Source organism: Helianthus annuus, chromosome 17 (assembly GCF_002127325.2).
Source record: "Helianthus annuus cultivar XRQ/B chromosome 17, HanXRQr2.0-SUNRISE, whole genome shotgun sequence".
NCBI classification, from domain to species: Eukaryota; Viridiplantae; Streptophyta; class Magnoliopsida; order Asterales; family Asteraceae; genus Helianthus; species Helianthus annuus.
In genome coordinates, this window is record NC_035449.2 from 5,058,425 (window position 1) to 5,085,506 (window position 27,082).

General features: G+C 33.5%; 2 protein-coding genes and 1 long non-coding RNA gene across 4 annotated transcripts; all 3 read left to right on the plus strand.

The window, feature by feature from the left end:
- Positions 1-2,447: 2,447 nt before the first annotated feature.
- LOC110923624 (ATP-dependent DNA helicase PIF1-like) lies at positions 2,448-3,565 on the plus strand. The gene is made up of 2 exons (XM_022167694.1): positions 2,448-2,901; positions 2,985-3,565. Exons 1-2 carry the CDS (start codon positions 2,448-2,450, stop codon positions 3,563-3,565), a joined length of 1,035 nt encoding a protein of 344 aa, XP_022023386.1.
- A 1,634-nt stretch (positions 3,566-5,199) lies between these two features.
- On the plus strand, positions 5,200-26,173 carry LOC110920795 (ubiquitin carboxyl-terminal hydrolase 20-like). Of its 2 annotated transcripts, none has more exons than XM_035986632.1 (8): positions 5,200-5,877; positions 22,138-22,258; positions 22,387-22,497; positions 22,615-22,787; positions 22,902-23,240; positions 24,056-24,178; positions 24,664-25,108; positions 25,809-26,173. In XM_035986632.1, the coding sequence occupies exons 1-8, from the start codon at positions 5,512-5,514 to the stop codon at positions 26,018-26,020; spliced, it is 1,890 nt and encodes a 629-aa protein (XP_035842525.1). In that variant the 5' UTR covers positions 5,200-5,511; the 3' UTR covers positions 26,021-26,173. The 2 variants fall into 2 exon arrangements, with proteins under 2 accessions (XP_035842525.1, XP_022020685.1); XM_022164993.2 differs by lacking the exon at positions 5,200-5,877 and adding an exon at positions 19,968-20,625.
- LOC110926267 lies at positions 14,857-16,548 on the plus strand. The gene is made up of 3 exons (XR_004886088.1): positions 14,857-14,988; positions 16,072-16,145; positions 16,491-16,548. It is a non-coding gene; the product is annotated as an uncharacterized LOC110926267 (long non-coding RNA).
- Positions 26,174-27,082: the final 909 nt, after the last annotated feature.

Sequence of the window (27,082 nt, forward strand, 5' to 3'; positions counted from 1 at the left end):
TACCTGAAACGCGTTTTAAAAAGGTTTTGTCAGTGGAAAATACTGGTGAATGAATCTCAGTTTAATCAAGAATTATTAATTTAACTTAAACAGTATTGAGGGCAATTACAATGTTTCCATCTACCCAATTACTCATTCAGTAGTGTCACGTCTGACTGAGGGTCATATTACCCATTGGCTAACTCTTCGTCCAATGGTAACGTTACTCACATTTTGTATACAAAACCCCAACATACCGGCAGTAATTGTAGAATTACAAAGACTCAATCACTGCTAAATTGCATTATAAAAAGGTTAAGGTTTTGTAAAAACTGTTAACAAAAAGGAGATTACTCACATTGCTATTTTAGGGTTTTCCTTTATGATTTCCTGGTGAATATCTATAATTTACACAAATGCACGTGTGTTAGTATAATAACCCATTTTAACATTAGTAATACCCTCCCCGAGACGGCATTCCAACGACTACGTCGGGCAGAACCACGACAGCCGTTACGGAACCCTAGATCAATCGGGCAGCGTATCTAATACGTCTCCAGGGGTTATAATACTTACATCGTAGCAGAACCTCGCTAATTTAGGGGGTATAATACCCGGCTATAGTGTATACTACTTCAGAAATTTAGAAAGAAAGAAAGTTGTGAGCGATCGTCGAATGAAGCCGATGCGTGCTATTTATAATGTCTGATCTTGACCTTCTCGCGGCCCGCGTGGGATTTGGGCCGGGTTCACGCGGCCCGCGTCAAATGGAGTCAACGGCGTAGCTTGGCCCGCTCATCACTAGACTTGACACGGTGTTGACACGTGTCGGCTCCGGGTCATGCCACAAATCAGGACGCGCGCGGCCCGCGTTAACTAAGCATAAACCTTACGCGGCCCGCCTTCACTAAAGAAATCAAGGGAGTCCGGATCACATCCCCTCGCGGCCCGCATTACATGTTGGGGTGGGTCTATGCGGCCCGCCTCAACTTAATAATTATTGTTTTTATATATTTTATATAGTATAATCTATTTTCGGGGCTCGGTTTTCACATACGGGGTACATATAAAGACAAATTGACATATTTAAAATTATATTAGGGTGTCGGATTTATTATGATAGGTGTCGGTTTTACCGAGGGTTGTTATACCAAGGGATGAGATCAAGGAATATTATGATTGTAGATATATTTCAGCATGTGAGGCATCATGGAGAATATTCTCAAACGAGGTTCATTATAGGTATCCTGCAGTTATGAGGCTTCCCTTTCATATGCCGGGTCAACAGAATGTTGTTTATGGTGCGAATGACGATATTGATAATGTGTTAACCAAGCCTTCAGTTGCTTCTTCAATATTTCTTGAATGGATGAAATTAAACGAGTCAAATGAAAATGCTAGAAAGTTGACTTATGTGGAGTTTCCATCAAAATTTGTTTGGAAACTTCAAGATAGATGTTGGCAGGTACGTAAGACGTACCAAACTGTTGGCCGTATACATTCTGTGTCTCCTGCGTTAGGTGAACCTTATTTTTTGAGGATACTTCTGAATAAAGTTAGAGGGCCCAGATCCTTCGAGGAAATACGTACTGTTAACGGTCAGTTATTCCCGACTTTTAGAGATGCTTGCTACGCAATGGGGCTGTTAGATGATGACAATGAGTACGTTGAGGCCATTAAAGAAGCAAGTTTCGAAGGACATGCTGGGTATCTCCGAGCGTTATTTGCTACATTGCTGTTGTCAAATACACTTTCACGTCCAGAGTTTGTGTGGGAGAACACTTGGAAATACTTAGCAGATGATATTTTATACAGACGTCAAAAAGAAACAAATATTTCAGGTTCTCAGCTTTCTTTTTATTTTACATTCTAATTATCTGTTTCATCAGTAATGCCAAACAATTTTTTTTTAAAATTTTTAGGTTTGGTGCTTCCTGAACATCAAGTTAAAAACCTCACTTTCTTGGAAATTGAAAAATATTTAGTTTCGAATGGTTCGTCGTTACGAGGTTTTAACACGATGCCTTTTCCTGATGATGATTCGTTACGTGATGCTACTAACCGTTTAATCAATGAAGAGCTATCACATGACGTAGATGAAGTACAAAGTGAGTTTAATAAGTTGCATCAATGTCTGACAGATGAACAACGAGTTGTTTTTGACGAAATAATGGAAGCAGTTGCAAGCCGTAAAGGAGGGTTATTTTTTGTGTATGGGTACGGTGGAACTGGAAAAACTTTCTTATGGAAGACTTTGGCTTCTACAGTTCAATGTAGAGGTGAGATAGTTTTAAATGTTGCTTCAAGTGGTATTGCTTCATTATTACTTTCTCGTGGAAGGACAGCCCATTCTCGGTTCCATATCCCAATTAATCTCACTGAAGATTCCATGTGTCATATTAAGCCAAATTAGTGATATTGCCAATTTATTAAAAGAAACTCAATTGATCATATGGGACGAAGCACCGATGGTCCATAAACATGCATTTGAAGCTTTAGATAGGACTATGTCTGACGTGTTTACTGATGGTAGGAGTATTCGATCTGATGTTCCGTTTGGAGGGAAAGTTTTTGTATTCGGCGGTGACTTTAGACAAATCCTACCAGTTATTCCTAATGGTACTAGACAACAAATAGTTTGTGCCTCTTTAAGCTCTTCATATATATGGTCAAAGTGCAAACTGTTAAGGTTGACTAAAAACATGCGCCTAACAATTGGAGCTGATAGTTCTGATATGGACTCTATTAGGGATTTTGCGAAATGGCTGCTTGATATTGGGGAAGGTAAGTTGGGAGATGATAACGATGGTGAAGCAATTATTGAGATACCTGATGATCTATTAATCACCGATAGTTCTGATCCAATACAAAGCTTAATTGACTTCGTCTACCCTTCAATTATGCAACAATTTCGGAATCCTGGTTTTTTTCTGAACGAGCAATTCTAGCACCAAAAAATGAAGTAGTTCATGAAATTAACGATCGATTGCTTTCGTTATTTCCAGGTGATGCTAAAGAGTATTTGAGTTCCGATAGCATATGTCAAACTGAACAAATGCTTGATTCATTTCAAGAAGGTTTATACTCAACAGAAAATTTGAATGCTCTTAAGATTTCTGGGTTGCCTAATCATAGATTGGTTCTTAAAGTTGGTGTTCCTGTTATGCTTCTTCGCAACATCGATCAACAGAAAGGTTTATGTAACGGTACAAGGCTAAAAATTACTTTTTTAGGCAAACGAGTAATAGAAGCTGAAGTGATATCTGACGGTAATATCGGCACAAGAGTTTTCATTCCAAGGCTCAATATGATTCCGTCTGACAAAAAAATACCATTTGAATTTCAAAGAAGACAATTTCCTCTATCAGTTTGTTTTGCCATGACAATTAACAAGAGTCAAGGTCAATCCTTATCAAAAGTTGGTCTTTATTTGAAAGATCCGGTGTTCACTCATGGTCAGTTGTATGTGGCATTATCAAGGGTTAAGACCAGAGAAGGAGTTAAAATATTGATATTCGATGCTGATGGAAAACCAACAAATAAGACGTCCAATGTGGTCTATAAAGAAGTCTTTGGTAGCTTATAATGTAAACTGTTGCTTTTTGATTTCATATATCATGTCACTTATTTTTTTTTATCATTTTATTTAAGTATGTATTAATTTTAAATAATAAGTGACATGTATAACTTTCTCGAGCCCGGGAAGCATTCCCGGGTGATAACCTAGTAATATATATATATATATATATATATATATATATATATATATATATATAAACATTATAAATTTCTTAAAAGTCTTCCAATATATACTGATTTAAAATAATGCAAAAAACTTTAAATATATTTTCAACCGACATGAAAATAGTATTTAAAAAATAACTTTTAAATGGAGGTTCTAACCAATTTTTTAAAGGATTCATGCCTTCAATGGACTAAAGGGATTTTTTTTACATGGTGAAGCCCACCATTAACGAATGTATATTACTATTTGCAGCAACTATGATTTTTAAGCATATATATGTTTTTTATTACAAAGTAAATTGTCATTTGTTAACACATATAGGTGTAACAAAATTAAAACCTATTTTTTAATTTTTAGTATTTGAAAATACGAGTATATACTGTATATGACATGTAAAGTATAAACTTTATGGTTATGATACTTTGACATACAAATATATTACTATATATTCTAAAAACGTTGGTCCAATGTCGGTTTCCCACACATTGCATAAAGTTACGTAGTTATTTTATTGTTATTTTGTTTTCTCATTGCATAAAGTTACGTAGTTATTTTATTATTATTTTGTTTTTCTCTTAAATTATTTTAAGATACAATAATTTATAGAAATTCAAGGTATGTTGTTGTGACGCTCGTATTATATCATCGTCACGATATAAATTAAAATTGACCTGTGAATATGTTTATATAAGTTACGAATGAGCAATAACCGAAACGTTAATCAAAATCAAAACGGAAACCGACAAAACCAAATTGAAATTAACCGAAAATCGGTTAACGAATATTTTTGTACCATCGGTTAATCGAAATTCACCGAACCGAATCATTTAAATTTTCATAGATTTCTAGCTTTTATACATCCATGTCATATTTTATACTTATATTTCATGTTTTTATACCTTTATTTTATTTATTTATACATCTAATTCATGTATTTATATATCTATTTCATGTATTTATACATCCATCACATGTATTCTAAACAAAGGTTTTAGCCAATGTTTGGTTTGGTTATTAACCAAACCGAACTGAAAACCGACAAGTAAACCGAACAAATTAACCGATGCCTTTGGGTACGAATAATGCTAATAACCAAACCAAACCAAACCATGCACACTTCTACGACAGGAACGTAAACGTTTAAAGATGTATCTCTCTCTCACACACACAATGACTTGTTTACTCTTTCAATTATTTTTATAAATATACTTTTACAACATGCTTATTTTTATCTTTTTCAGTCTATATAAAATACTTATATAGACCAAGTTAAATACTTTTATAAAATATCGTCTTAACGATATTTTTTCACTTGACACACCAAGTTACATTATCGTATTACATCATATTGAAAATACAAGTATATTACATAATATTATAGCATATCTAAAAAAGAATACTAAAAAGTAATAAGTCGTCACAAATAAAACTACCACAAATATTTAGTTATCAAGTGACCAAATATCCGTCACTAATAACAATAATCTTGTTTTGTACACAAGCCGTGACCACTCTCTCTCTCTCTCTACTCTCTCTCTTCACTCTCTCTCTACAACTGGTGATTGGCGAGACAAAAATCCATGAAAATGGCGGTTTTGTTTTCCCTCCCATTTTAAACTCTAAAAACCGCGTTGAATTTCACTTCAACCACTTCAATCTCCCCTCAATTTCCATTTTCCCCCAATTTTCTCATTTCCCCAATTCCAAACCCTAATTCTCACATTTCCCCAAATCACAAACCCTAATTTACACAATCAGTTATCCAATCTACTTAATTTCATCTTCCGATGGGTGATTGTTCAGAATCTGTTGGTTTATACGGTAACAGGTCAACCCTAGATCGGAACGTGAGCTATCGGAGTGCGAAAGTGGATGCTCACGCGACTGCGCGGATGTTGTTCGATAACTTAGCGCGAGATCCGGAGGAAACAACGGGTGATTTTGAGGTGTGTGAAGCGAAGAATGAAGGTTTTGAAGAGTGTGAGGATCTGTTGCTGTGTGGTTCCGGTGTTGAAGGTGATACGGTGTTTGAGTCTTCGAGTCCTGTTGATAAGTTTGGTGAGGATGTTGATGATGAGACTAGCGCCTGGATTGAGTGTAATCAGAGTTGTTCCAGTTGGATTGATGATGTTTATGAGAAGCCGTATATGGTGGTATGATTTTCCACAAGTTTACTGTTAATTTAACTGTGTATGCGTGTGTGTGTATACATATATATGTATGTATGTATCACTCTTCTGGTTTGTTTGCTGTTACTGTATTAGACTGAGCATTTAGTTGAATCAATTTGCGTATTAGTTTAGTTTATCTCTGAGCTAAGAACTTTAGGGATGTGATTTTATGTTTAAATATGTTAATTTAGTTGTCTATGATTTTATGGTTGGAAACCAAAGGCGAGACCTTGGACAAAAATAAAGGAGGAGGCGCTAGCAATTGCGTGGGTTAAGTCCTCAACTTGCCCGATTGTCGGTATGAACCTAAGTTTATTTTTTTAATTTAAATTTAAAAAGATTTATTTTTTATTTTCGTAAGGCATTTTTTTTTAAATTTAGGGAACAACCAAACGGATACCAGTTTTTGGAAGGCGACCGCCAAACGGAGTAAAACTTCCGAGTCCGGAAGTTATAGTTCAGGAGGCTCCACCGCTCGTTGTCAAATCGACATAAACGGCGACCCGGAATTTGACGATGAGGTGTTGCCCGTTCACAAGTCGGAACGTCCCCCTGGAAGGGACAAAGCAAAAAAAGAGGCGGCCGGAACGAGAAAAGGGGGCGGCTCGACCCAAACGTCTTCCGGGCCGGGTTCGAAAATGGACGAGTTGATATCCGAATTCCGTTCGTTCAAAGAGCTCATGGCGGAAAAATATAGTTACAAGAAAAACTTGTCGGCCGACTATGCTCGAGCGGTGGATTTTAGGATTATGAGGTTGGATCTCAACTCGGTTCCGGAGGATGAACGCGAGGTTTACCGGAGGATGAAAGAGGAAGTTAAGAAAAAATGGACGTCGTAGGTTGTTTCGTATTTTTTTAGTCGTATCGTTATTTATTTTTTTTTTCGCTTTTATGTTTTCCGTTTCTAGGATTAGTAATTTTAATTTTTATGTTATGAAATGGTTTTAATTATGTTGTTTTATGTTTTAATTTTATTTAATTTTTAAGAAGTTTTTATCAAATTAACCAAAAAAAAGTAAAAAAAATTATAAAATAATTGTGAGGTAGACTCATCCTCTCCCTCCTTCAAGTGGTTTTGAAAGATGAAGTTTCTGGTGTGTTCTTGCCTTGTGCACATCAAGTTGTTTGTGCTACTCTTTACCCCCCAAAAAAAAAGTTTGTGCTACTTGAAATGATGAGTTCGGGACAAAACGGAAAGCAACATGTCCAATCTGTCGTATGGTCATCGAACAGAGGAGTATTTGTGTTTTTGGGGCCAATTCTTAAATCAAACCACTTATATATCAAACAGTTTGAGTGGTAAATTGTGATATGCATAATTACATAATGAATGAATAATTGGTATATTTTCTCTTGAATGTGTTGTTTGATCAGCTTGCTTGTGTATATTACATGGTAAAAAGAAACCTTTAGAGGAGGGTGTGTTCGTTTAGAAAGAGGTAGATCCGGAAATGGGTTGAGCCTAGAACTCGCAATCGAGAGGGAGGTGGCAGTGGATGTGAGTAGCGGCAGTGACACATCTAAAAGAAAAATTCGGAGCATCCCAATTCTTTTACAACATTTTTTTGCCTTGCTGTGGTCGATATCTCATCTCTTTCAACAATAATGAGTTTGGGCCCTTAAAAAAAATTAAATTAAATGTGGCCTTTTATTGAAGGTGGGATTTTAATTAGTATAAATTTTGGGTTAAATTTGGGCTTTTAATTAATATGAATTTTTTAAGCTGTTGGGCTTTTAATAAATTTGGTTTGTTAGGGACTAGGGGGTGGTGTCAGGTCACGAGATGCGGGTTACTTGTGATGGCGACATTACCTTTTGGGGTGGCGTCAGGTCACGAGAAGCATCATTGAGATGTTTAAATGATTAGCTCTAGTGGCAACGATGAACCCTTCAGGGTATTATGCGGGTGACGGACTCTTCGGGGTCAAATTGGAGGAGACAAAACCCTAACGAGGGCAAACGATGATAGCCTACTGGCAACAAATGATGTGATAGGTTCCCACATTATGTGCTTATGTGTTTCACGTCAGTTAAAGGGTGGGTAAATGATGATTATATGTGTAGTTGACGAATGATGTTAAATGATGCGGGTGACGAATGATGTTCTATTATGTAGATGTCGAGTGTTGTTAAATTGTGTAGTTATTAGACGAGATCAAGTTACAATTGAGTTTTTTAGGCCATTAATTGTTATGTCCTAGATACGAGTCGGTTTAGTTAACAGTCCTGCGAATTAAGATGCATTGCGGGTTGTCCTTTGGTGTTTACGTGATCTAATCCATATCGGAAAGGAATACGTGTAGGATAATTAGACCGAGGATATGGGTTGAGTTTTGAGTTACGGGTTGGAATCATTAAACTTTAAAATGATGTTAGTGTATTTTAATAAACATTGGGGAATTTACAACGATGGTATTTTGGTTTTCAAACAAAGCATTTGTGATGTTTTTTAAATACTTCACCTTAAACTATTAGAACTCACTCAGCGTAGCTGACTTTTGCATGTATATTAGATTATTTTACAGGTATGTGATTAGAGTCGGTGTGGCTTGGCTAGCGGATGGGATTACTCGTGATAAGGTGGAATGCATTTGATTTGATAGAAACTATATAACATTTTGAGTTTTTATTTAATCATGTATTGTTTTAATTAAAACTTCCGCTGCGTATTTTTGATAAAAGACTTATTTTTATACAGTACACTGTGATGTGATGTGACCCGACAGGAAGGTGTCCGGTTTTGGGGCCTTTCACTAATCAACCCTAATTCGATTTATTCTAAACTTAAGCTCGACTTATCCAACTTAAAAAAGCCCGATCTCAATTTGTTTCGAATTTTATATCCAGAAACATGATATATATTATTGCATTACTTGTATTATAATTAAATATAACATGTATTACGCAATAGATCATATATTACACCCAATTTTAGGATGTAGAATTACAAGTGCTTTTTAAATAGATTAAAAAATACTACAAGAAAAAACACCAATTTCCTTGTCCTGTTTATGTATTAACAACCTAACAATCTTTTAGAGTTAACTGTCATTTTCGTCCCTGTGGTTTGGTCACTTTGGCCATTTCAGTCCATTTTTCAAAAATGCGCCATTTTCCTCCCCGACGTTCTGGAAAGGTGCCATTTCAGTCCAAAAATCATAACCCAGTTAAGTCAGTTAGTAAACAAGGACCGATTGTGTAAATTTGTAACATAAAGGACTGATTGTGTAAATTTGTAACACCACCACCACTAGCCCTGCCACCAACACCACTCCGCTGCCACCACCACCCCCACCGCCACCACAGCCACTGCCACCACCACTACCACTACCGCCACCACAGCCACACCGACATTCTCGTTTTATACATTTTCTGGAACGTTTACGTGCAAAACGAAATGGAGGATGCAGACGATGGAAGTGGTCGATTTGCCTGAATTCGGATGAAGTTGCAGGTTCCGGTGATCACAGCTCGGCTCCGTTCATCACCACCATTCGAAAGCTTCCGAAACAAGATCATCTTCAACGTTCATCTCCTGCAACTTCTGCTCGAAACATAACTTCCCGAAAAACCGATTCTGATTCCGCTCACCGCAATCTACATTCATCACTGTTGTTTCGACATAAGGCAACTGTCCGTTCATCACCGTTCATCATCGCTGAAACCTGCAACATCACCATCTTCTCCGGTCATCACTCCGAACATCATTGTTTTTCACCCCTCACTCCGGCGACCACCATCGTTCCGCATAACCCGACAACCTTTATATCTCCATCGCACACCTCGCCGTCGATCACTTTCACCACCGTAGCACCATTCTCCGACCACCCTTCTCATCTCCGGCTAACCTGCAACTCCGGTCACCATTGTTGTCATCATCGGACATCATTCCCGTCATTCATCATAATTACCATCATACCATCTCCACTGTTGTCACCTTTGTCACTGTTTGAAGCAGCGTGAAACAGGTTTTGGTTTTGGACACACAATCTTTCATACAAGTTCAAATCTTTCATACACACAAAAACCAAAATGACGTTGATGGTGGTGGTTCCGGCGGTGGTGGTGGTGGTGGCAGTGGCTGTGGTGGCGGTGTGGCTGTGGTGGCGGTGTGGCTGTGGTGGCGGTGGTGGCGGTGGTGGCAGCGGAGTGGTGGTGGTGGCAGGGCTAGTGGTGGTGGTGTTACAAATTTACACAATCAGTCCTTTATGTTACAAATTTACACAATCAGTCCTTGTTTACTAACTGACTTAACTGGGTTATGATTTTTGGACTGAAATGACACCTTTCCAGAACGTCGGGGAGGAAAATGACACATTTTTGAAAAATGGACTGAAATGGCCAAAATGACCAAACCACAGGGACGAAAATGGCAGTTAACTCCAATCTTTTATAAAACATTGTTTGGTGAACGGAATATTTTGCCTTTCTAAAAAAGGACAATGATTATTTTTATTGCTTAAACTAATGAATAGTTTTGTATTCATGAATTATTGATTGTACTTTTTAATCATACTTTTTGAATTTTTATAACATGAATCAATGTGTTGAATGTCTTGATTAGAGTATGCAAACATATATAGAAATAAAAAAAAACTGTTGATAAATCCACCTTTGACACATGCACGAGTCAGTTCACTTTATTTTTGGAAAGAAAAAAAATACAATGCTTCAACATGAAGATATTGGAAACAAAGCCTAAGGTTTTGGAAAATGGCTTAACCAACATTCAATTTGCTTAGGTTTCGTTATCTTACATGTATATAAACATTATAAACTGTTAAAAAGTCTTCCAATATGTACTGATTTAGAATTTAGAATTAGAATAGAATAGTGCAAAAAAACTTTAAAAATATTTTCAACCGACATGAAAATAGTATTTAAAAAATAACTTTTAAATGGAGGTTCTAACCAAATTTTTTAAAGGCTTCAAGCCTTCAATGGACTAAAAGGGATTTTTTTACATGGTGAAGCCCACCATTAACGAATATATATTACTATTTGCAGCAACTATGATTTTTACATGACATCGTAACTTTCCTTGATAAACATATTAGTTTTTTTTTTTTTACAAAGTAAATTGTCATCTACTATCTACTACTTCTAATAAAGCAAAACAAGCTTAAGCCACATGGCATTAGCTTAAGCCATTACTTGCCACGTGGCATTTGCTTAGACCACTTTTTTTTTTGTTTTTTTCCGCCAAAACCATCCTTCTTAGCTTCTTTAATACGCTTCACTTCACTCCAAAACCCTAATACCCATCTCCTGCATCCGGTTCTTCCTTCTTCATCGATTGATCTTCGAAAAACATAGGTATGTTATTTTTCTTTTCCCTCTTTGATTTTTCTTTGTCATTGTTAAACACTATCTATTTATTCGTTAAACCCTAGATATCATCTATCGATCTTTAATATGTTATTTGCAATCTCCTGAACCCTAGATTTCTTCATCTTCAATCGCGAGTGGAAGCAACCAGTCCTTATTGTGCGGCGTATAAGGTATGTATCCGTGTTTTCAATTTTCTTTTTGCGGCGTTGTTGGTGTCTGGAAGACCTAGCCGCCGCCTCTTATTAGGGTTTCAGTGTTTTCTAACTTATGCATTCATCAATACCTATATTCATTTCTTGAGTGCTTCTATGATATTTTTCAAGATTTGGTGCTTTTTTAAAGATGGGATTCATCACTGTCTTCTCCAAACGATTCAACAAATAGGTAAGAATTCTTCAAATATCGATTCATGTTTGATAATGTCACTTCCTGTTTGATGTTCTCTATCATATGTTCATCTTTAGGTTTTCCGATTAAATTCACGTATTGAAGTAGATTTTGAGCAATTGTCAGAGGTGACGTTGTTTGCTGACACTATTACAGTTCAACAATTGGGAGTGATGATTTGGCATACCAGAAAGGTTATAGTACAGATTATTGTTTAAGCTTAAGCAATGATTCATCCATCATTCTCTATTTAAATCCTTAAAATTGTGATGTCTTTGTTGACAACAAGTCCTTTAGAGAGCTGATCATTCTTCCAATCGATTGCAAGCAGGTTCGTTTTCCTTAGATTTGGTGTTATTTTGAGTCTTCTTCATCGTTCTCTAGGTAAATTGTTTTGACTGATTATTTAAAATTTGAATTTTTGAAATTTATATCAATTATGGATACTTATCAAAGTTGTCTAAATTGTAACGTATTTTCAAATTTATCAAGATAACTTATATTAAAGTTTTAATTGCTTCCAAATTGTGTGTTAGTTTCCATAATTTTCGACAATCACATTAATTTTCAAGTTTCTCATAATTTGTTCTTCTTCTTTTTTTGTAGATCATTCACTTATTCTGCAGGTATGTAAACTAGTTTACATTGTTATGTATTTTAAATGCTTAATCGCACATTTTTTAATCATTTTTCTGTATTTTTTGTGATTTTTCTTTCACAATTATAAATATATTAACCTTATTGGTTTTGAATTTAAGTTCGAATAATATTTAACTATTTAGGTAAATTGTTTTGATTGATTATTTCAAAATTTGAATTTTTGAAAATTTATATCAATTATAGATACTTATCAAAGTTGTCTAAATTGTAACGTATTTCCAAATTTATCAAGATAACTTATATTAAAGTTTTAATTGCTTCCAAATTTTGTGTTAGTTTCCATAATTTTCGACAATCACATTAATTTTCAAGTTTTTCAGAATTTGTTCTTCTTCTTTTTTTGTAGATCATTCCACTTATTCTGCAGGGATGTAAACTAGATTAGATTGTTATGTATTTTAAATACTTAATCGCACTTTTTTTAATCATTTTTCTGTATTTTTTGTGATTGATTTTTTTTCACAATCATTTAGATATTGATTATATTATGAATATATTAACCTCATTGGTTTTGAATTTAAGTTTGAATAATATTTAACTATTTAGGTAAATTGTTTTGACTAATTATTTAAAAATTTGAATTTTTGAAATTTATATCAATTATGGATACTTATCAAAGTTGTCTAAATTGTAACGTATTTCCAAATTTATCAAGATAACTTATATTAAAGTTTTAATTGCTTCCAAATTTTGTGTTAGTTTCCATAATTTCCGACGATCACATTAATTTTCAAGTTTCTCAGAATTTGTTCTTCTTCTTTTTTGTAGATCATTCCACTTATTCTGCATGTATGTAAACTAGATTAGATTGTTATGTATTTTAAATGCTTAATCGCACATTTTTTAATCATTTTTCTGTATTTTTGTGTTGCTGATGATGATTTAAATTTTTCAAATCTAATTTTATTAATGGATCTATTCTTGATGTCTTTGAAAGAGCGATGCTCTTACTGATTTTTTTATTTTATTTTTTGTTTTTTCATGATAAACCCTAATTTTTATGCAATTGCAGGAGTCTGAATCTTCTTCGAACACAAGAGGTAAGTTTAATGTTATCGGTTTTTTGGTGTTTTTTGATCCGGTATAATGATAGTTTTCATTATTTATGCTAATCTCTATAATTTTTAAGTTATTTTGTTTTTTTTTTTTGGCAAATCAAACTATGATATTTTTTGAAATTTGAAAATCTTTGTTTTTTTACTAATAAAATTTGTATTGAATTAATATGTATTAATGATTCTTTTGTTTTGTTTTTTTTTTTATTTTTTCATGATTAACCCTAAATTTTATGCCATTGCCGGATTATTAAACTTCGTCGGTCATGTTAATCAAAAATTTTAGTTTTATTGTTTTTCTTTTCCTATTTTTTATCTGCTATAATGTTTGGTTTCATCCTTTATGCTCATTTAATTTTGGCTGTATTTTTTAGTTACTAATAAATTTGGTATTGTATTAATTTCCAGAAAATTTGTAGTGTTTCTATAAATAAATTCATTTACGTTTTTTGAAACCCCTCCTTTTGTTTGTTTTATATTTTTTTCCCTCTCTTATGAGTTTGTTTCTATGTCGGTTGGTTTTGCTTGGCAAGGTTAGACTTTCCTAATAAGTTTGCTTGATTTACGGGATTGGATATTAGTGATTTGATTTTCAGATTTTAAATTTTAAATTTTGAAGTCAATCATTATTTTAAATTTAAATTTTGAAGTAAACCATTATTGTGTTTGATTTTAAATTTTCAATTTCTAAGTCAATTATTATTTTAAATTTAAATTTGAAAGTTTGCCATTAATGTGTTTGATTTTAAATTTCGAATCTGCAAATTGAATTTAAATTTGAAAAGTTAGACTTTCCTAATAAGTTTGCTTGATTTACGGGATTGGATATTAGTGATTTGATTTTCAGATTTTAAATTTTAAATTTTGAAGTCAATCATTATTTTAAACTTAAATTTTGAAGTAAACTATTATTGTGTTTGATTTTAAATTTTGAATGCTTTGAAATCTTGATGTTTTGTTATGGGATGCTTTGACTTATTCTACAAGTATGTAAAGTAGATTATATTGTTATATATTTTAAATGCTTAATCGCTCTTTTTTTAATCATTTTTCTGTATTTTTTGTGATTGATTTTTTTTCACAGTCATTTAGATATTGATTATATTATGAATATATTAATCTCATTGGTTTGAATTTAAATTTGAATAATATTTAACTATTTAGGTAAATTGTTTTGACTGATTATTTCAAAATTTGAATTTTTTAAATTTATATCAATTATGGATACTTATCAAAGTTGTCTAAATTGTAACGTATTTCCAAATTTATCAAGATAACTTATATTAAAGTTTTAATTGCTTCCAAATTTTTTGTTAGTTTCCATAATTTTCGACAATCACATTAATTTTCAAGTTTCTCAGAATTTGTTCTTCTTCTTTTTTGTATATCATTCCACTTATTCTGCATGTATGTAAACTAGATTAGATTGTTATGTATTTTAAATGCTTAATCGCACATTTTTTTTAATCATTTTTCTGTATTTTTGTGTTGCTGATGATGATTTAAATTTTTCAAATCTAATTTTATTAATGGATCTATTCTTGATGTCTTTGAAAGAGCGATGCTCTTACTGATTTTTTTATTTTATTTTTTGTTTTTTCATGATAAACCCTAATTTTTATGCAATTGCAGGAGTCTGAATCTTCTTCGAACACAAGAGGTAAGTTTAATGTTATCGGTTTTTTGGTGTTTTTTGATCCGGTATAATGATAGTTTTCATTATTTATGCTAATCTTCTATAATTTTTAAGTTATTTTGTTTTTTTTTGGCAAATCAAACTATGATATTTTTTGAAATTTGAAAATCTTTGTTTTTTTACTAATAAAATTTGTATTGAATTAATATGTATTAATGATTCTTTTGTTTTGTTTTTTTTTTATTTTTTCATGGTTAACCCTAAATTTTATGCCATTGCCGGATTATTAAACTTCGTCGGTCATGTTAATCAAAAATTTTAGTTTTATTGTTTTTCTTTTCCTATTTTTTATCTGCTATAATGTTTGGTTTCATCCTTTATGCTCATTTAATTTTGGCTGTATTTTTCAGTTACTAATAAATTTGGTATTGTATTAATTTCCAGAAAATTTGTAGTGTTTCTATAAATAAATTCATTTACGTTTTTTGAAACCCCTCCTTTTGTTTGTTTTATATTTTTCCCTCTCTTATGAGTTTGTTTCTATGTCGGTTGGTTTTGCTTGGCAAGGTTAGACTTTCCTAATAAGTTTGCTTGATTTACGGGATTGGATATTAGTGATTTGATTTTCAGATTTTAAATTTTAAATTTTGAAGTCAATCATTATTTTAAATTTAAATTTTGAAGTAACCATTATTGTGTTTGATTTTAAATTTTCAATTTCGAAGTCAATTATTATTTTAAATTTAAATTTGAAAGTTTGCCATTAATGTGTTTGATTTTAAATTTTGAATCTGTAAATTGAATTTAAATTTGAAATGTTAGACTTTCCTAATAAGTTTGCTTGATTTACGGGGTTGGATATTAGTGATTTGATTTTTAGATTTTAAATTTTAAATTTTGAAGTCAATTATTATTTTAAATTTAAATTTTGAAGTAAACCATTATTGTGTTTGATTTTAAATTTTGAATGCTTTGAAATCTTGATGTTTTTTTATGAGATGCTTTGACTATATTATTTGTAATTTTAGGGATGCTTCGAGTCTTCTTCGACTATTGTTTTTGTACTCGAGTTGCATATCTAATTCAAATTGTTTTTTGTAATTTTAGGTGATGAGCTTCTTTAAGACTTCTTCCCCTACAAGGAACTCTTGAATGGGATCCTATGAGAAGTTGAAGGAAAGGTATATCTTGCACCGTTCTTTATCTATATCTATATATCTTAAATGGGATCCTATGAGAAATTGATCTCTATTCGATTCACTGATGTATATTATTCTACTCACCATTTTGTTCCATTAATCAACTCATGTGTGCTATTTTGTTTGATACCTGATCTTATTCCAGTGATTAATATCCGCTTGAGTAACCCAATCTGAGTCTGATTTTTTTCGTTAACGATTCAGGTAAACTTTCCCGATTTGGGTTTTCTGCAAGGCTAATCATCTAAATTAATTTGTTATTTTTATGGTTTACATCCTAAACCCCAGTTTTACAGTATCTCATGATAATCTTTCTTCGTTTTATAGAATCTGATCAAATTGGGCCATAATCTGAAGAAATGTGTTTAAGCTACGACAAGGTGTGTATAGCATTATGATTGATATTATAAAAAAATAACTATAACAGTTTCTCTTCCTGTAATTTTGTATAGCATTATTTATAAAATGATTACAGGTATGATAAAAAAAATATAAAAGCTGCTCTTCCTGTCTTTTGTTTGCTTCACGTATCTTCGCTAAGTCAATATGTTGGAAGGTTTGTGTATGTAGAATTAGTCTGGATACGCCCACGAAAAAAATGCCGATTTATATTGTATTTCTCATGACAGTATGAAGGCTATGGTTAAGGATAAATGATAAGATCTTCAAAGGGGTCGATGCTTTTCAAACTAAAATAGTGCAAGACAATAAGGAGGCTACTCTCTGGTGGATGATTAACAGATCGATAGGCGTCAATCTCTCAATCTGGTCCACTTTCTCTGGTTTAGATTTTGGTTAGTGTATGTGTATAGATAATTTTTTTAAAGTGATTGGATGTGTAATGGGGTAAGAGTATTTTGGATGTATCTTAGTGTGTTTTTTTGGAAGCTTAATTGTTGTTTGTATGCCTCTTTTGGTGATTAATAAAGTTTGGTTTACTGAAAAAAAATACACAATTTCAATCGTTTTACCTAACAGGTGATTTGCTTTATATTTATCTCTAATTGCTCAAGTAGGTAAACTTTGAAAAATTGTTTAAAGACGGACTTATGATTAGTTTGTTTGTATTTATTTTATGTATAGATGTCAAAAGACATTTAGAGGATAACCTGTGATTAACTCGATTAAAACGAGTTGTGATGAAATGAGTCTTTTTTTTTTTTTAAATGGGTCTTTTCAAAATTGGTGAGGCTGTGGTATAAATTAAGCTTTTCAAAATCATATTAGATATTACACACTATAATAATATTGAGGGTTGAATGTATGTGACCATATAAATATAGAGGTGTACTTTACTTTATTTTTTTTTCTATTATAGAAATTCCAATGTGATGGTATTTTTGATGTTTCCTCTATTATTTTCTCTATATAATATAGAATAGAGGTTTCAATGTAAATGCTCTAAATATAGACGTTTACTTTACATTCTTGCTTTTGTATGTTTTTATGACTCTTTACAACTAGAAAAAGTTTAAGAAACCAATTAAAAATTTATGATGGAGAAAAGGAAAAGAGGATACTTTAGATGTTAAAGTGTTATTTTTATACTTTTATTTGTTATAAATTAAATTTTCCTACCCGGAAAATTTCCGGGTTATAACCTTATTTTTTTCTATAACAGTAAAAGGGATTTATAGCAAATCAAATGTTGAAGGGTAACCAACCAGTTGATATCTCTAAGAACCCGTTTGAGTTGTTCTTACACTTAAGTAAGAATCTATTTTTTTTTCAAATTAGTTTCATGTATATAAAACAGTAATTAACTCTTTTGAGTTAATTACTGTTTTCGTCATGTGGTCTATTAAAAATCACTATTTTCAGTCCATTAGTTTAAAAATTGCGATTTCAGTCCGTGTGGTTTCACTTTCGTGACCATTTCAGTCTCTGTGGTTTCACTTTCGTAACCATTTCAATCTATTTATTCTGTAAGTACATGGACTGAAATGGTTACGAGGTGGACTGAAAGGTTACGAAAGTGAAACCACAGGGACTGAAATCGCAATTTTTTAACTAATGGACTGAAATAGTGATTTTTGACAAAACACGGGGACGAAAACAGTAATTAACTCTTTTTAATAATCTAGCAATAGAGCTTTAAATTCTAAGTCGTCCTGATTGGAATTGATAATGTCAGAGGATGAATGCGATAATGGAGTTAAAGAAGATATCATGAAGGTTTAGTTGACAAAAACTTAATTTGTAACGAACATTATGTAGATGTACTATTGGGACGTGCTCAACTGTCTCAAAATATTAGGCTTAACAAATCACACTTTAACGCTTCTACGTTTAAATTATTTTATGTGTTTAGTTGGTGTTTAGCCATCCGCGAAACTCGCGGGGTCTTAGGCTAGTTTGTTAACATATATAGGTGTAACAAAATTAAAACCTATTTTTTAATTTATAGTATTTGAAAATACGAGTATATACTGTGTATGACATGTAAAGTATAAACTTTATGGCTATGATACTTTGACATACAAATATATTACTACATATTCTAAGAGCATTCACATCCAATCCATCAAACTGTGTGTGTGAACTTTTTATAATGTAAAGAGTATAAAAAGTGGGTGTGAGTGGAGGAGAGAGAAAAAGTTACTGTTCATCTGTATATTTGGGGGGACACTGTTCACCCCTATAATTTTTTAATATATTTTGAAAGTGATTGTGAGTGAAGGAGGGAGAAAAGGTAATGATAAAGGTATAAAAAATATTATTTAATTGAAAAGGAGAGAGAAAATGTAGTGTGTTTTAGTGTAATTTAGGGTGAAAATATGGTGGAATGGATGTGAATGCTCTAAAAACGTTGGTCCAAAGTCCAATGTCGGTTTCCCACGCATTGCATAAAGTTACGTAGTTATTTTATTATTATTATTTTGTTTTCTCTTTAATTATTTTAAGATACAATAATTTATAGAAATTCCAGGTATGTTGTTGTGACACTCATATATGCCTCGATATAAATTAAAATTAAGTTGTGAATATGTTTATATACAAGTTATGAGTGAGCAATAACCGAAATGTTAACCAAAATTAAACTGGAAACTGACAAAACCGAACTGAAACTAACCGAAAATCGGTTAACAAATATTTTTGTACCATCGGTTAATCGAAGTTCACTGAACAGAATCATTTAATTTTTCATAGATTTCTAGCTTTTATACATCCATGTCATGTTTTATACTTCTATTTCATGTGTTTATACCTTTATTTTATTTATTTATATATTTAATTCATGTATTTATATATCTATTTCACGTATTTATACCTCATCACATTTATTCTAAACAAAAGTTTTAGCCAATATTTGATTTGGTTATTAACCGAACCGAACTGAAAACCGACAAGTAAACCGAACAAATTAACCGATGCCTTTGGGTACGAATAATGTTAATAACCGAACCGAATCGTACACACTCCTACTATCGTAACATAAACATTTAAAGATATATATATATCTCTTTCTCTAAATATAAACATTTAAAGATGTATATATATCTCTTTCTCTTTCATTCACACAATGACTTATTTACTCTTTCCATTATTTTAATAACATACACTTTTACAACATGCTTATTTTTATATTTTTCAGTCCATATAAAATACGTATCGGTATCATTTTAACGATATTTTTTCACTTTACATACCAAGTTACATTATCGTATATTACATCATATTGAAAATACAAGTATATTACATCATATTATAGCATAGCTAAAAAAGAATACTAAAAAGTAATAAGTCGTCACAAATAAAACTACCACAAATATTTAGTTATCAAGTGACCAAATATCCGTCACTAATAATAAAAATCTTGTTTTGTACACAAGCCGTGACCACTCTCTCTCTCTCTCTCTCTACTCTCTCTCTCTCTACAACTGGTGATTGGCGAGACAAAAATCCATGAAAATGGCGGTTTTGTTTTCCCTCCCATTTTAAACTCTAAAAACCGCGTTGAATTTCACTTCAACCACTTCAATCTCCCCTCAATTTCCATTTTCCCCCAATTCGAAACCCTAACTCTCACATTTCCCCAAATCACAAACCCTAATTTACACAATCAGTTATCCAATCTACTTAATTTCATCTTCCGATGGGTGATTGTTCAGAATCTGTTGGTTTATACGGTAACAGGTCAACCCTAGATCGGAACGTGAGCTATCGGAGTGCGAAAGTGGATGCTCACGCGACTGCGCGGATGTTGTTCGATAACTTAGCGCGAGATCCGGAGGAAACAACGGGTGATTTTGAGGTGTGTGAAGCGAAGAATGAAGGTTTTGAAGAGTGTGAGGATCTGTTGTTGTGTGGTTCGGGTGTTGAAGGTGATACGGTGTTTGAGTCTTCGAGTCCTGTTGATAAGTTTGGTGAGGATGTTGATGATGAGACTAGTGCTTGGATTGAGTGTAATCAGAGTTGTTCCAGTTGGATTGATGATGTTTATGAGAAGCCGTATATGGTGGTATGATTTTCCACAAGTTTACTGTTAATTTAACTGTGTGTGCTTGTGTGTGTGTATATGTATGTATCACTCTTAGGGCTGTAAACGAACCGAACGAACACGAACAAGGCCATGTTCGTGTTCGTTCGTTAAGGAAATTAACATGTTCGCGAACTGTTCACGAACGCATACCAAACATAAGTTTATGTTCGTGTTCGTTCGTTAAGGAAATTCAGTTGTTCACGAACAGTTAGTGAACACTGGTCTCGAACACAAACGAATGCAAGCAAATAAAAACAAACGCAAATGAGCATTTAACTTGAAAATAAAAAAAAATAAAAATATCGTTATCCTTAAACATTGAATAGAAGTAGTTAAATACAACCATCAAATGACAAATCAAAACACAAGAAGTCTGCTAGACCACCAAACGATGAATCAAGTTTAACTAATTTAGACATAATTATCCCAAAAAATGTCTTAGAATGTCCAAATTTTAGCTACTTAGAAAAAATAGGGTTTTAAGTTTTCAATATGTTTAGATAAAAGGTTTATTATTTATTATTTTTTTGATATAATGAAACAAACACGAACGAACGTAAATGAACATATTACCGAACGTTCACGAACGTAGTCGAACGAACGAGACATGTGTTCGTGTTCGTTCGCTAAGCTAATCGAACGAAATTTTTGGTTCGTGTTCGTTCGTTAAGCTAATCGAGCGAACATAAACGAACTTCCCGCCGAACGGTTCGCGAACTGTTCGCTGAACGTTCGGTTCGTTTACAGCCCTAATCACTCTTATGTTTTGTTTGTTGTTACTATATTAGACTGAGCATTTAGTTGAATCAATTTGCATATTAGTTTAGTTTATCTATGAGTTGAGAACTTCAGGGATGTGATTTTATGTTTAAATAAGTTAATTTAGTTGTCCATGATTGCTTATGGTTAGTGTTTTTAAAAAATTAATTGAAGTGCTATGTTTTGTTTATAGGAAATTTTGAATTTAACTTTCTAATTTGATACATATTAGTTGTTACACTAGTGGTTGTGAAGTGTTTGAAAACATGTTACTACTAGTCAATTGCTTTTACTAATTTGTGTTATTAGACTTACTAGTTAAGGGGCTGTTTGGCAACATCTGAATGGTTAAGTGCTGAACCAGTAAGAGGTCTGAACCATAAGTGCTGAACCATTAAGTGCTGAACCAGTAAGAGGTCTGAACCGTTAAGAGCATGTATAATGCTTAACTGTTCAGAGGCAAATGTCTGACAAATTCAGATTAGATGTCTTAACCATTCGGACTCTGTATAAATCTTAACCATTCAAAGGCAAATGTCTGAACCATTAAGTGCTGAACCAGTAAGAGGTCTGAACTATTAAGAGCCTCATTAAGAGGTAAACAAACAGCCCCTAAGAGTTGCAGTTTATGAGGTATATAATTGATCAAAGTTACGTCTCTATTTGTGAATTTGCAGATACCAAGTAACTTGTTGTCTTTAAAGTTGGCTAATAATTTTTCCGAACTTACAGGGTGCAGGGCTTGATAACTTGGGCAACACTTGTTTTTTCAATGCGGTTATGCAGTGCTTCACTCACACTATGCTACTAGTTCAGGGTCTCTATGCATACATGCATCCAACGCCTTGTGATTGTATGTCTTGAATCTTTTAGTTTGTTTTATTTAAGTCATAAACATATAATTGATGCGATTTCCTTTATGGTAGTTATCATTTAATTGGAGTTTTGCCAAGTGTATGATACTAAAGTTTGGGTTTGCAGGTAGCAATGAACGGTTCTGTTTGCTATGTGCTTTGCGGGAACACATCGAACTTTCATTATCATCCAACGGAAAAAGTGTCGCCCCTTGGAAATTTGTTGACAATTTGAGTTGTATCCTTTAGTTTATATCAAAATTACTTATTTTTTTATTTCTTCAACCCTGCGTTACGGCTGTTACCTGGTTAACATTAGTCTTGAATATGTAATCCTTGACGTAATCGCTATCAGATTTTTCATCCGCATTCTTAAGGTATCAACAAGAAGATGCTCACGAATTCTTGCAATGCTTTCTCGATAGACTCGAAAGCTGCTTAACTAATTTAAAAACGAAAGACGACGCACTCCCGTCTCAAAGCTTCAATTTAGTCAAGCAAGTCTTTGGTGGTCGTGTTATCAGTAAAGTAAGAATAATAATTTAATTCTCATTAATTTTTATACATTTCAGGATACCGAGAAGTTAGTTATCTTTACTCATAATTTGTTTTCTTGTTATTATCTTATTATATGAATCTTAGTTAAGGTGTTGCAACTGCAATCACGTATCTGATACGTACGAGCCATCGGTGGACCTAAGCTTGGAAATTGAAGACGTGAACAGTCTTTCAACCGCCCTTGAATCATTTACAAAAGTCGAACACATTGAAGATGAAGAAATGAAGTTTACATGTGACCATTGTAAACAGAAAGTGTCCGTCGAGAAACAACTTATGCTGGATCAAATTCCTCCTGTTTGTGCTTTCCATTTAAAACGATTCAAAAACGATGGATCATACGTGGAAAAAATCGACAAGCACGTGGAGTTTCCTCTAGAGTTGGATTTGCAGCCGTACACATCTGGCATTCAGAATAATAACGTGAGTTTCGTTCCTTAAATGTTCAAAACGATTTATATATATATATAGAGAGAGAGAGAGGAAGTTTAAAATGCAAAAGTCCCTTAACGTACATGACCACCTAATAACGTGCGTAACTATGCATATAACATGCGTAATTAGGGTTGAAACAACCCATGTGTAATTTTGAGTTTAACATGCATAATTTTCGTGTTTGGTGGCATGCGGGTTTTGATTTTTTTATAAGAGTAAACTGCCATTTTGGTCCCTGTGGTTTGGTCAATTTTGCCACATTAGTCCAAAACTCAAACTTTTTGCATCTGGGTCCCTGTGGTTTCAGTTTTATTGCCATTTTGGTCCAAAAATGAAATCAGGTCATATTTGTCTTATAAAATCCTGTTATTGGCATTTTCCGCAGGGGCAAAATGATCATTTCTTTTTTATAAATAAATACCATATTTTATAAGTCAAATATGACCTGATTTGCCCATGAGGAAAATGACAAAATTGCATGATTTTATAAGACAAGTATGACCTGATTTCATTTTTGGACCAAAATGACAATAAAACTGAAACCACAGGGACCCAGATGCAAAAGGTTTGAGTTTTGGACTAAAGTGGCAAAAGTAACCAAACCTCACGGACCAAAATGGCAGTTTACTCTTTTTATAATGTGCGTAATTATGCAAATAACCTGCGTAATTAGGGTGATGTGCGTTTGAGATGCTCGTGTACGCTTCGCATGATAAGGTGGTCTTGTACGTTAACCGACCTCTCTTTCTATATATTCATATATATTCACTCACCAGTTACATCCGTTTCTTTTTTGTTGCCAGATGGATTTCACGTATGAACTCTATGCAGTTGTTGTACATGCTGGCTTTTCGTCTAGCTCTGGTCATTATTATAGTTACGTTCGTTCTGCACCTGATACATGGTACAAGTTTGACGACAGAAAGGTAATTTGTAATATCATAGTTAAGAGTAAAATACCATTTTCGTCCCTGGGGTTTGGCCAGTTTTGCTACTTTCGTCCAAAGGTTTGTTTTTCTGCATCTGAATCCAAAAGGTTAGAAATTTTGCTTGTTTACTCCATCCATTTTCTTCGTTCCGTTAGGGGCATTTTCGTTTTTTTGTTAACTTAAAGGGCAATTCGGTCTTTTTCAGGGGTATTTTGTCTTTTTTTACATAAAGTGAAAGATCGAATTGCCCTTTAGGTTAGCAAAAAAGACAGAAACACCCCTGACTTAACGGAAAAAATTGGATGGAGTTAACAATGGCAAGATTTCAAACCTTTTGGATTCAAATTCGGAAAAACAAACCTTTGAACGAAAGTCGCAATACTGGCCAAACCTCAAGGACGAAAACTGCATTTTACTGTCTTAAAACTTAAATTATATATTTGAAAGTTTGACTTTTATTTTTTCTTTTTGCATTATGATAGGTTACTTACGTTTCCGAAGCTTGTGTGCTTTCAGAGGAAGCATACATTCTGTTCTACGCAAAACAAGGCACCCCCTGGTTTTCGAACTTTCTCGAAACGTTTAAACCTTCACTTAATTCTAACCTATCAAACACGTCACCTAAATCAGTTCTGGAGAACGTAGACCCACTGAATATTCATCCCTTTGACATCAATGCAACTAAAAACGATCTTCCCCAATCCGATGAGGTGGCGCCAGCGCCACTTACGCCAGTTGGTAATCCAAGAAAAGAAAACATTCCATTGACTCTTAAAGAGTATGGTTCTAACCACAGAATCAAAGTTGAGACGAACATCCCCACAAGTGATCCAAAAACCGAACTTGATACTCCCGATCAAGTACCTTCTCCATCAACGCCACCCGTATCTCCTGAACTATATTTTTCTGACGATGATGATATTTCAGGTAATTTAACTAGGCCTCCACTATTCACTCAATCATGTATACGACCCGCATAGGTTTATACGGGTCGTAAAGTAGCAAGAGAATGTCAGAGTGTGTTTGGTTGTGCTAGTATACAACCAGTATACATGTATACGAGCCTTATATACAACTCATAATCATATATATGACCAATATACATGTATACGAGCCATGTATACAACCCTTAAACATATATACGGGCCTTGTATACAACCCTTAAACATATATACGAGCCTTATATACGACCAGTATATATGTATACGAGTCGTATACTTGCATAACCAAACACACACTAAAATTCTCTTACTAGTATACGTCCAGTATATAGGGTTTCAAAATATAGATTTTGGTGTATACCTTTATGGAAAAAGTATATCGTACATTACAGCTTAACGTACTTCACGTACGACAACGTGCGTGATTTGTTCTATAACATGCGTGATTAATGTTTTCAATATGCGTGATTATTGTGTTTCAACATGCGTGATTTTGGATTTTTGAGTTATAACGTGCGTAATTTTAAAATGAACGTGCTCAATTACCTGTCGTACGTGATGTACGTTAAGCTGTAATGTACGTTAACCTTCCTCTACCTTTATGAGCTCCCTAACTATCATTTTAATGGTGTAATTTTGGTATTAATAAAACAACTAACGTGGTCAATGGTGACGGGGGTATACAGGGGTGGTTTTTGCTCCAAAGCCGAAGCAGTTGAAACTTGCGAAGAAAGCAACGAGCAAGAGACTGAGAGACAACGAAGTTGCCGGTTCTGCAAAACGCGAGGCATTGAAGATATGTAGGAGGATGCCGGGTTCAAGGGGGAAGTTGTTGATTTCCGCCATGTCATCAGATGGTTCAAGAAAGAACCATAGCAAGTCATGTGATCGTTTTTAAGCGTTATAAGTGTATAACCGCTGTAAGTTGTGGATGTTTGAAATAGGGTTTTTGTAGTGAATTTAAAGTGTTTTAGGTGGTTGGTATATTAGAGATGTTACCGGCAAGATTAATTTTGTGAATTAGTAATGAAGTTAACTAAGATTTTTGTTATTTTATTGGGTCGGGTTAATTCGCAGAAGGGACGATGATTGTAAAACCTGGCTAATTAGAACGGGAATAATGGGTAGAGTAGGGACACCGCCAGCTAGAGCTGCTGCACAACCGGTTATAACGTATGTTCTACCGCCAGCTAGAGCTGCTGCACGACTGGTTATAACGTATGTTCTACCGTCAGATAAAAAAACCACAACGTTATATTCAAAAGTCAGGGAAAAGTTATATCGTTGTATACGAAAGCCAAGTTATTCAAGCGTAACTTGCATCAAAACGTATATAAAGACAAACACGGCGGCCCTGGATTACAATGGGTCGGTTTAAGCGTAGATAAATAAACATGTAGTAATGGTGTATTTAGATATAAGTGTTGAGCAGTTTGAAAAACCAAATGGTATAAAAATGTTTAAAAAACCGGTAGGTTTAAAAACAATGGTACAAAAATTCACGTCGAAACGTAGATAAAAATAACTTGCGTGGGATGTTGGTATACAAAAATGAAACCCATAAATAAATCACGTAACCGGAAATTCATTAAACACTCAAAATGATAACTTTATTAATGTTTAGAGGTTATAGTGTTAATGAGTTAAAGAAAAGAAAAAATAAAATAAACCACAAGTTAAAGTAAGTGTCAGACCCAAAATCTTTTTTCCTCAGGGCCGCAACTTTTTGAGCGTTTTTTTTTTAATTTTTCTGGTCCATCCGGATCAGGGAATCAAACTAAACTCCAAATATGTAACAAAAGTAAGTCAAACATCATTAGTTCGGTAGAATTCAAAGAAAGATTATCCAAAGTAAATAAGTTTAAGAGGCTTAAAACATGATTCTCCTGACTTTTTTATAAATCTTTACATTATAGGATCCATATTTCCTAAAGTACACATAAACAAGATTCATAACCTA

What these genes read in the sequence shown, in the direction of transcription:
- LOC110920795 (XM_035986632.1), top strand. Translation starts at nt 5,512, where the DNA reads ATGGGTGATTGTTCAGAATCTGTTGGTTTATACGGTAACAGGTCAACC. An exon ending in ATTTGTTGACAATTTGAGTT is followed by an intron (nt 22,498 to 22,614) that starts GTATCCTTTAGT and finishes AATCGCTATCAG; the next exon opens with ATTTTTCATCCGCATTCTTA. An exon ending in CTGGCATTCAGAATAATAAC is followed by an intron (nt 23,241 to 24,055) that starts GTGAGTTTCGTT and finishes TTTTGTTGCCAG; the next exon opens with ATGGATTTCACGTATGAACT.
- LOC110923624 (XM_022167694.1), top strand. Translation starts at nt 2,448, where the DNA reads ATGGTCCATAAACATGCATTTGAAGCTTTAGATAGGACTATGTCTGAC. An exon ending in GCAACAATTTCGGAATCCTG is followed by an intron (nt 2,902 to 2,984) that starts GTTTTTTTCTGA and finishes CGTTATTTCCAG; the next exon opens with GTGATGCTAAAGAGTATTTG.